This window comes from Cariama cristata, unplaced genomic scaffold (assembly GCF_000690535.1).
Source record: "Cariama cristata isolate BGI_N322 unplaced genomic scaffold, ASM69053v1 scaffold11252, whole genome shotgun sequence".
NCBI lineage: Eukaryota > Metazoa > Chordata > Aves > Cariamiformes > Cariamidae > Cariama > Cariama cristata.
This window is the reverse complement of record NW_009602147.1, coordinates 9,830-20,787: the sequence shown is the minus strand read 5'-3', so window position 1 is coordinate 20,787 and position 10,958 is coordinate 9,830. Positions and strand designations below refer to the sequence as shown.

At 39.6% G+C, this 10,958-nt stretch overlaps 1 protein-coding gene across 1 annotated transcript in view; it reads left to right on the top strand.

Moving 5' to 3' along the window:
• Window positions 1-1,658: 1,658 nt before the first annotated feature.
• Window positions 1,659-10,958, top strand: part of GNB1L (guanine nucleotide binding protein (G protein), beta polypeptide 1-like) — a 17,706-nt gene continuing 8,406 nt past the window's right edge. The window contains exons 1-4 of the mRNA XM_009694625.1: window positions 1,659-1,833; window positions 2,088-2,213; window positions 4,220-4,382; window positions 8,128-8,226. Coding sequence (XP_009692927.1) covers window positions 1,718-1,833; window positions 2,088-2,213; window positions 4,220-4,382; window positions 8,128-8,226 — 504 coding nt within the window. The 5' untranslated portion in view covers window positions 1,659-1,717. The remainder of the gene's footprint in view (window positions 1,834-2,087; window positions 2,214-4,219; window positions 4,383-8,127; window positions 8,227-10,958) is intronic.

Genomic DNA, 10,958 nt, shown 5'->3' with positions numbered 1-10,958 from the left:
AGTCTAGATCATCGGACGACATCATAAAACAGATGAGTCAGGGTACTAAAATATGGAGGTTATCCGCTGAGCTCATTATTTTCATACCTAATTACACAGTGCTGTTGAGGGAGAACTGCACATTATGCTGAAGAATCCTGTTTCATCGCTAATCCTAAAAGATAATTGTGTTTAATTAGGACCTATAGATACCATGCTGATTACTGATCTATAAACACTCAAGGTAGACCTGCAAATGATGTGCAATAGCAAGTGCATCCATTAAACACAATTCAAAAGCTGATACTGAGGTGAGATGACAATTAAAAGTTGAGCTGTTTTAATTTACCATGTAACTTGTAGCTTTAGTGCTCTGTTCCGATTCTCTGCAATTCCTCTGCTGTGAACCAGCAGGCAGAAAAACACCTGCTGATCTTCCCTGACTGAATTTAGAAAACTTTTTGTTTAATCCAGTGTAATCTATGCATGAATGGGAAAGAGCGATGGGAGTTGACATCTGTAGTGGCAAAAGCTGTCCTTTTCTGTATGAGGCCAAGTCAGAAAGGAAGAAGCAGAAATACAAGCATGGCTAGTAATGTCACAGATAAAGCAGTAAAAACTTTTCATGGTGAAAATATTTCTTGTAATGCATGTTATAATGCATTTTCCACTGAATTGCAAATTGTACTTACACTCAAAGAAGCTGCCGGTTACCTTGTCCCAGCACAGGTCTGGAGGGTCATTTGCGGCAAGTCAGAACACAGAAAAGTCATCCTTGTCCTTCTGTGGTGCTTGTGCACAGCTGCCTGCAAAGGTGTTAATGTGAATGGAAATACTTGGTGAAGGTGCCAGAGCAGCAAGAGTGTGCCTAATCAGATCACACAACCTATCCCCGTGAGTTCATAATAAATGAACGTTTCCCATGTTAGACAGGGCAACATGCTTCCCTGTATACTTGTCCTGTGCTTTGCTGACTCGGACCACAATTGAAGCATTGACATAAAGCTGAAAGCATCTCTCTTTATGGAGAGCATCTCTCTTTATTGATCCTTTGGGGAATACAAACCCCTTGGAATAAAATGTTTAACACAGTAGTTGCTAAGAAAGTGTGAAATACTGCATTTCTTTTTTCAAGTAACCGTGCTTGGCACCAACAATTCAGACACTTGGGAGAAATGGGATTCTTGTGTAAAAATGATCATAACTCTAATCTCATCTGAAATTCTTTTCAGTTGATATGTTCACTGCAATGCTTTTCTGTAAATGGTTGTGAGTGGAAAGCACAGAAGTAGTATTTTTATGGGGAGGAAGGGGAAAGACTTGCCATGGGCCTAAGTGGAATGATAAATTGCTTGCCCATTGAAATTATGGGTATCCAGTTTCTTACATTTTGTAGCTCTTCATTTTTGCAGCAGGGAGAACAGCTGAACAATTTTGTATTTACAAGTGCACAAGAGGTGCATACACGTGGCCAGCTCAGCACTTACCTTGCTTAAAAAGAATGCAGCAAAAAGTAGGTTTGACAGCTGCGTGATCAGTCGATGTTAAGAGGAAATACTTTACACTGAACTGTATGGCAAATAGAAATAACATCCAATAATGATCATTCAAAGAGGAAAGTGACTAAGAAAAGCAAATGTCCTGATCAGAATATATTTAAAGTTGTAATTTCACTTTAGGCTGCCTTACCCTCTATGATATCTGTGTCTTCTTCTTACTCCCCCAGTTCATTGCTCCGATGGCTCTGCTACCTCCGGATCCACAGTTTGTTCTCAGAGGTACCAGTGCCGCAGTCCATACGCTGCATTTTTCCTGTGGCAGCCAAGAACCTGATGTCCCCATTCTTTTCTCTGGGTGAGTAAACCAGGATTTCTGGCTGAGTTGAGTTATCATATGGACATTTCCTTTGAAAACAAAGTGTATTATTTAGATAAATTGTATCTGGAGAAAACAGCAAAACAAAATGCAAGATTGGTGAATTATGGGTGTGTTATCTTTGTACATATAGCTTCAGTTTTGGAAAAAAAAAAAAAAAAGGAAAAGTATCAGACTGTTGTTATCAGAGTGTAAGCAATGGTCACACTAAAAGCATCTGTTCTTTCTGCCAGGTCTGAGAACGGGTTTATCCATGTCTGGAACCTGAAAACACACAGAGTGGACACAGCACTGGATGGCCATGGAAGAAAATCTGTCTACTGCGTGGAGACAATGGGTGGTAAAAACAGGCTCCTCAGGTTAGCAAAGCAGGTGGAATTATTCTTGTTTCTGTGATGACTGAAGAATAAAAAAAAAAAAAAAAAAAAGGGGGGGGGAGGAATCTTTTATTTTTAGAGTCATTAAAAGTCTCTCCAACACATATGGAAATTGGAAATTTACAGAAGTATAAAAATAAATACAGAAAAACTGTAGAACAAAAAGTGGAAAAAAAGATATGATTAATTTCTTTATGATATATATGTGATGACACCACAACAACTTGAGGTCCATAGTGTCTTTATTACTGCATTGAGACCAAGTGAAGTTGACAAATGCTTCACAACTGGTTCTCAGGGAAGGTTAAAATTGATATAAAGAGTTTATTAATAGAGGGAAGAGGGAGAAAAAGTAAGGAAGGAAGTGAAGAATCAGAGATGGAGAATGGAAGACTGAAAATGAGCAAGAATGCTGAGTTGCCTTTGCTTTGTTGCAAAATATATTCTGGTCTTGTTTAGCAAGGGAAGGTCGGGAAGATTTGTGTATTTTGGATTAGACAGGTGATCTAGTGCAGATGCCAAAGTGTCTGTATGACTAGGAGGTGTTCTGACATGTTTATCTAGAGAAGACATCTCTTATAATATACAGTGGAACTCATTAGCATTTATATTTGTTACCTGCTTAAGTACAATTATCAACACTCTCCCCCATAAAATCATATTGACTGAGGATTGTTTGTATAATTATAGAGTTTTTCCATACCTCTATTTTTGCTGTGTATTTATAACAGTTCACATAGCAGTGCAATTTTAGGACAGTAGTTACCTGTATTTTTTGTTTCTCTGTTCTAAAGCTAAATCACAACAATTTCTTGCAGTACCACATTGTTTGTATGCCCACTGCTATAAATGTTTTGACAGTTTGTCACTCAACTGAACAGTGGATGGGAGTTTCTGTATTGATGTTGAAGAAGTCCCAACAGTCTGTAGATTTGGATCTACCTCTGTTTTGGTTTCATACTTCCATCAGGTGATACTGCTAATTAAAATAAGAAATGGATAAGGGATTTTTGATGACTCCTTGTCCCAGGTGATAACATGAGGACACATATCCTGTGGTACCATAGTTTGTGGATTGGAAGCTTCTCCACAGTGGTACTTTGTTCCAGAGCCAGTGGGATCACAAAAATATGTAGTGATTAATTCTGTGCCCTTTGTCTGGCCTCCTTGGTCTTACTGTCTGGGACCAACACACAGACTTTTCTGTGGGGCGGAGAGGTGTGCAGAGGAGTCTCTGCGTAAGCTGCACTAGTGCTACATCAGTGATGCCGCTGCTGGTTCTCTGGTTTTGGATGTCTTAACCACAGCATTTCATTTGCTGCTCACTGCACTGACAGTCCCTCTCCTGTTGTGTCTCCACACACACACACGCAGTCTTAACAGTCTTCTGTGCCCTCCCTGTGGCTGTGGGAAGTTGACCGCTGAATAGCTGTAGCTTTTTATTTATCTTTGATGTGGGCTTTTTGTTTTGCTGTATGTCTTTCAGCTGTCAACACACCTGACATTTCTATTTCGTTGCTATTTTTTTGTTAAATGTGTTACTCTCTGGATACTTTTGTTTCCTTTTAAATTAGATCTAATCAATGGTAAAATGTAAGTATTTTTATTATGAATATGTTCAAATACTCATGAGACTTCATAAATATATACGCACATATAAATAGCATAACTGTGTTTGACCAAGTCTCTCTTCACAAGGAAACATGGCCAACTGTGACTGCAGTGTATCTGACTGACGCTCAGGTCCTCCCTCCTCCCGGTAACTTTTGAACCTATCGGCCAGTTTTGCAGTCAGCAGAAGGGTGGTGGTCCTGGTGATACTTGAGTTCCCACACATTTCATGAAAGACCCAATTAGCACCCCCACAGAAGCTGTACTAAGCTCACTCCTTTACTGCATGTTAAAGACCTAACTTTGAGATACTAACCAGCAGGAAGGCAGACTTTCTCAGACCTGCTGCTCATGGATAACTTGTTCTACTGTTACAGTCAGGGTCGTGACCAGAGGATCTGCTTGTGGGATTTAGCAGAGGGACGGACTTCAGTGACGGACTCTGTCTTCACGGAGAACGTGGGATTCTGCAGATGCTCTCTGTTAAAGGTGGCACAGGGACGCTGGCTAATGGCCATGGCAGCCAAAGCTCTGGAGGAGGTAGGAAGTATCTCTTTTTCTGGTGCTTGGGAGATTGCTCTTGGTTTTGAAATGTGATAGTTCAGAAGGGGAAACATCATTGCTCTCAAATTCTCTGCTCAAGAGAGGGCAGCACAAGGAACCTTTGAGGGTTCTAATCACTAATTTTAGCTGCCAGAAAGATGACTGAATTATATAACTCACGCTCTGATAACAAGGATACCACCCCAAGATTTGTCTGACATTCAAGTATTTGCAGCTGCTGCTGGTCTTTCATGTGCAGGAGTTTCGAAAACTCTTTTGGTGCTGCTGAATACTGTTAAAGGGGATCAAGGGTCCTTCTGGGGAACTAATGGTCAGAAAGTCTGTCATCAGGTGGAGGTACTCATCTTCCATCTGAAGCCGAAAGTTGTGTTTGGTGAGAGAAGGGGAGGTGCAGGTGAATTGTAATGTGATATGTGGTCTTTCACCCCGGGCTAATTCTTTAACTGGTACTTTGACTGGAAATAGTTGAATTACTTTTAGCGGCCAGAGGTTTGCTTGGTGTGAGGTAATTGTAGGGTCCGTTTCAGTTCCTACTGCATACGTCCACATCTAATACCCATTATCACAGCAATCATTGACTGACAGCTTTGTTGGCAATTTCCACTTCTGCTTTGTAGAATTCGTATTTTTGTTTTCTTTGAAGGACTATTTGAGGACATCACACAAAAATAAATTATTTCAAATACTTGACATCAAAATACCAAAAATATGAAAAAAGAAAATTTACATAAATATGAAAAATATTGTAGCTAATTGCAAATTGTTCATGAGCGTAAAAGGTCACACGCCTTTCTGACTGTAGGATGCATACCTTGAAACTGAAAGTTGCACATTTTATATACGAAGTAATAAGTGGGAATGGTGCCTGTATTGCAAGAAAATGTGAACTCTTTATTATTCAGAAGTTAAGCACATATTTAAGTACTTTGTTGGCTCACAGCCAGAATGTTCAGCCTTTTACATAACTGAGTAAGCCTGTAGACACAACCACTGTACCGGTAAATACAACCATTCTAAGTCCCATACCTTGTTCTGATCAAACAAAGAACTCCCTCCATTTTACAGCAGTGCTCGATAATATTTAAGTTAAACAAAATTGACAAGTGCGTTCTTGTGTCAGCCAGAGAAGAGTTTTTGTGTCAGGCAAAGAGTACACACACACATTCTGGTAACGAAGAATTAAATAGTCATCTGATGCACAGAGAAGACATTTACCCCAATGTCTCTTACAACTCATCTCCGTTTTATTTTCATTTGTTTGCTTGGGCCCTGCAAACTGATAATGATTTGCTGTCTCCTGACGTAAAAGAGTTCCATACACTCTGTGTATGAACCTTTACGTTAGAACTGTGTCAGGTTTCAATAAATTCACGTAAGCTCCCATAATATATAGTGCTTCCAAATAGGCAGCACTGTGTGAGACACAGTACATTTGCAGCTTATGATTAAAATTAAGACTTAATAAGTGTTTATGCTTGGCTGGTGCCCAAAAAAAGAGTAATTTTGTCTTAAAGCAGGTTCAGTCCATAAATAATGAGATCTGAACAGGCATTTATTTGTTCATGATTGCATTTAAATCACCAATTATGAGTTACATGCACTTTTCTTGCCAATTTGCCAGAAACATGTTAAAAGCTTTATTAATGTGAAAAAGAAAAAGGGTGTGTTTCCTTGTGGCCAGTTTTAGCCACCCAGGAACACTATTAACCTCAGGCAAAGGCAAATCTTTCTCCTATTAAGCAAAACCAATATAAACACAGAACTTGAAGTTTTAGGTTACAGTTGTCAAAATATATGAAATAGTATTTATTTCTAAGGCTCAGTTGCCTCTAATGCAGACAGTCTCTGGAACTGTCAATCTAGCATAGGCAGCTCATGCCTGCCTGCCTTCTGCAAAAAGCTTTTCTCATCTTTCTGTTTTTCTTTGTCCTCTGCAAGCCCAACTGTAGTCCTTACATCCACTCAAGGTAAAACGAAGGAATTTTTTTTTTTCTTTTAACTTTCAGAAGTGCATTTATCTCAGCGCAGTTCTCCTTCCTTAGTACGTACAAGTTGCAGTTTCATTCTAGGAGGCAATGCCCTTTGGAGAGCCAGTGACGAAAGATGCAAGAGGAGAGCAGGTCATTTTTGTATTTATAGCCCTTTTCCTGCAATAGCTAACTTGGCAACTTTCTGGCTATCAACGTAATGACCAAGAAAAAAGCATCTTTTGTTAAGAGTGTAGCTCCAAAGAGCCAGAATTCCCAGATGATCAAACTTTGGTCTCTTGATAGGTTTGGTCTACATATTGGATGGCTCTTTGCTGTAGTCTCCATTCCTCGGATGTGGAGAATAGTTTCCTGCTCCTTTGCTAAGTGGCTTTAGAAAGTATTCTGTATATTGCGTTTAGTACATTGTCGACTTGCAGTCTTGGAGCGCAGCTGGCTTTTGGCAGGCTAGCTGACAACCTCTAGAAATAGGAAGATATTCTGGCAAGCTTTGAACTAAAGGTATGGGATTGGAAAGCCATCGCAGCTGCCATGGTCTTGATTGATGGCTCCCAGAGGAGCCATATTTGTGTAATACCTCATCTCAGATGCTTAAGGAAATTCGCATGACTGGGGCTGTCCAACAGCACTGTTGGGCTTTTGCAAATTCTGAAATAGCCTAGAATGGCTGATGATGCTGGATGTATCAAATGTTTGAAGTCCTTTAATTTTACGAGATAATGCAGACCACTGTTTATTTAGTTAAAATAAAAGATCACCTTAGTGATTAAGTATGCATTTGAGAAACAGTGATGTTCCTGGCAGCAAGTTTTTGATACCTAAGAACTTCTGTTTCTCCATAGTTCCAGGCTTGAGAATCAGCCCAGACTGAGGCACATCCGTGTCAATCGAGAGACTCAAAACCTTCCAGTGCCAAATTGCAAAGACAGACTCCCCTGATCTTGCCTGCCATCATCCTGAGGTGGAAATGAGCTTCTTTCTTGGCAGAGGAAAGACTTGCCCAATACTAACCCAAAAAAAAAAAAAAAATCATATCCATAATTCATTATCATCAGTGCAAGCAACATTGGAAGCTGCTATGTAGACAGAGAGCAGGTGTTTAACACAACATTGTCTGACCCTGCTTTGAATAGGGTCAGACAATATTGTGTTAAAATTCCTGTATGCCATCACTGCTCCAGCCTGCATTGGCAGATAATTCTGGGTTTACATTTTGTTAGTGCAGTCAGCCAGTAAATTAAAAAAATCCACCTTATATATATATATTGCCTATATTTCCACGCAAGCTGTGTTACCACAACAGAACAGAGGAGACAATGCAAGTGTCCACAAGTGAATATAACAGAAAAATGAGCAACAGAGATGGAAAAAGGGGAAAGGGAGAGGAAGCAGGGAAGTGTTTTCACAATGAGCAGGCTGCAGTATTATCTAGTGTATGCACAGTATCATCTACTGTACGGAAAGAAGACTATAATACAGATTAAATAGAAGAGTGGAAGAAGAGGATGTGTTCATTCTAGCAGTTTTGTCTGGTCTTTCCTAAAACAATGCATTTATTGAGATAGCTGTAGATTCCCCTGCAGCTCCAACTTAGCATGCATTCCTCAGTTTCCTCCAGACAGTTTTTACTGGAAGAGCTTTTACTAGCCTTAATCACCTTAAAAGACTTGTGTTTTTAACAGCAGAATTTTGACCTGGAGCCTGACCAAATACTCTTGTTTTCCTGATGTCAGGTTCAGGTTTTGGAGCTGCCATCCAAGATGTCAGTCTGTACCTTGAAGCCAGAGGTGGGTGCCAAGCTGGGCACGGCCATGTGTCTGAAGTTATGGCAGGTAAGGCAAGAGCGGCTGCTAATTGTGAAATGTTTTCCCTATGATTCATTTTATATGAAGCACATGAATCTTTCTTCACTTGGATTTTGATTTATTATCAAACCAATCAAGTAATTATATTATTAAAGGGGGGAAAGATTTGTGAACATCCTTAATGTAACTTTCAGAGCTTTCCAAGCTTTAATGGAAGACTTGCAAATGCTCAGGGAAAGCTTTGTATCCTTAGGATAGATACAGGTTTTGCATTAATCAAGAGGAAAATGAGTGACTTACCAAAGCCAGTTGTTTGATATGGTTTCTCACTGCATTAAGAATAATGAGAAATGACTGGGTTACTTAAAAACAGTGATTTTAATGGCAGGTTAGATTCATTTCAATGCCCTCAGGACAAGGAAGCACTCTATGAACATTTCTATTCCAGACATACAATAGGAACAAAATATTTATGGTGGTATTGACTTTGGACAAAAAGGTAAATAAAAGCAATTAATGAAAAAACCCACATTTGCAGAGTATTCAGCAAATAATCTTTATGGGGTGCCAACAGTGAAAGACAAGTAATACAAAAAGGTGGCAGTAGAGGGAGGAAGGAGTTTAGGTGACTGGCTCTAAATCTCCAAAGCTGATTCCCAGTTTAACCCCCTGAGCACATACTGTGATAGGTCTGCAGTTCCGTCTGAGCTGATTTCAAGTATGTTATTCCTGCGGGTTCATCTGAACACTGGTATTGGTTTCAGTTGAAAAAATTATCAATCAGTTGTAAATTTCAGGCCTTAAGTGTCTTCACTCAAGGTCCTGAACCGACTGAAGTCCAAAGGAATTCAGTTGCTGACTTCAGACAAAAGTGGGAGAGGCCACAGTTCAAGTCCCATGCCGTAATTAAAAACTAGAAAAAAATATTAGAAGGAAAATTAAATAGACTGATTAGGCTTTTATTAAACAGAAAGTTTCTCCCAAAAATGCAATCAGTGTTCAGTACTCAATGAAATGAATGGGGCTTTCTGTCTCCTGGACATTTTTTAATAAGATGAAGATAACTGAGGAAATGTTCAGTGTTGAAAATTCTGTTGCCTGTATAAAAAGTCCTCTGTCTTGCCATATTTTCTACATGCATTAATATTGCTATTCCTCTAGGAAGCAGAGCAGGTGCAGAGTCTTAATTTTATGTAGTTTTTAATTTTGTTGCCAGTGGGGATAAAGCAGGGGACTGGGAACCGGGAGAAGTAAATTATTCCATGCAAATTCTAGCTTTGGGAAGTCACCGCAGCTTCCTAGACTGCGACAGGCAAGGGTAGATAATCCCTTACAGTCTCACAGCTGTATTTGCTCTTTTACAAATGTGTGCAACTGTTTAAAAGCATGGGGGATGAGGGAGGAAGATACTCTTAAGGGGAAATAATTATATGTGGTGTACCAAAGTGATGCTCTGCATTCTCTTTTGTGGTTTCACTGGAAGTGGCTCACGGAGTAACCCTGTAACCACAAAAGCAGAAGAACCCGAGCTAACCCGGCTGCACCCCTTCCTGAATAGAGGCCATCCAGGATTTCTTTGTACATTACTGTATTGAGCAATATAGACATACCCAGGAGATGAGCACTCCCCAACCCATCGCTTATGGGCAACGTGTTGCCTAAGAGACTATTTGATGTTGCTTATGGCACAGTAAATTAACAAGTTGAAACAGAAGCTGACATGGAGAGAGCCACATAATGGTCTGAAGGAAGTATGCTCAGGGTTGTTGTCCAACCAGAGTTTGGAGGCTGCAGCCATGTATCATCGTATTTTTCTGCATGCCAATACAAAAAGATCCATGTATCAGGGAAACAACGCACCTTACCAGCAGCAGCATGAACTAGAAACTTTACTATAGAGCAGAAGGAAATCAAGGTTTAGGTTAGGCTTGTAGATTAAGCCTCACTGTCTTCTCCTAAGCAGTTAAAAAGCTTGCAGATGTTTAGTTACTTTACTATAGAGCAGAAGGAAATCAAGGTTTAGGTTAGGCTTGTAGATTAAGCCTCACTGTCTTCTAAGCAGTTAAAAAGCTTGCAGTTGTTTAGTTTGTCGTTTTGAAGCCTTTTTTCCTCCCCCGTCCTTACATGTATTCGTTTGTTCAACAGGTTTTTTCCTTGTGAAGGTTCTAATTCTTAAATACATTGTCCCTTCAGCTTCACACCTTCCTGCTATTACTAATTGGGTGGAGTAGGATTTGCAGGAGTAAGGATAGTCTTCCCTTAAATTTTTTGCACTCCCTGGGGAAGGCATCATGTTGCGTAACGGTGCAAACAAAATAATTCAACAGGAGTAATACATGTAGAAACTGGAAATGCGGAGTTATTACTTTATATAAACTATAGCAATTATTCCTGTTGAGTTGACAGCAGATCACCTTTTCTTCCTTCCTTGACAGTTATCCAAATGCAACAACAAAATGTTCTGCTTAGGAAGAGCAATGATTTATAATTTAATTTTTCCACTGAAACTGAAATAAATAGGCCGTTGTGAACCACTGCTTGGTGAGTCCAGGCATCAGGCTGAGAGCTCCCCTGATCTTTCAATAGCTTTTATTGTTAAAGTTCAAGTATATGTACTCACTGAAATATTACACTTCATATGGTTAGGGAAAGTCAGGAAGAAGTAGTGTGGGAGACCTTCATTTCATAGAAAACAATACTTTGTTTTTAAAATAGACCAATCTTAGATCTCACTTGCAAATTACTGGTTTTCAAATCCA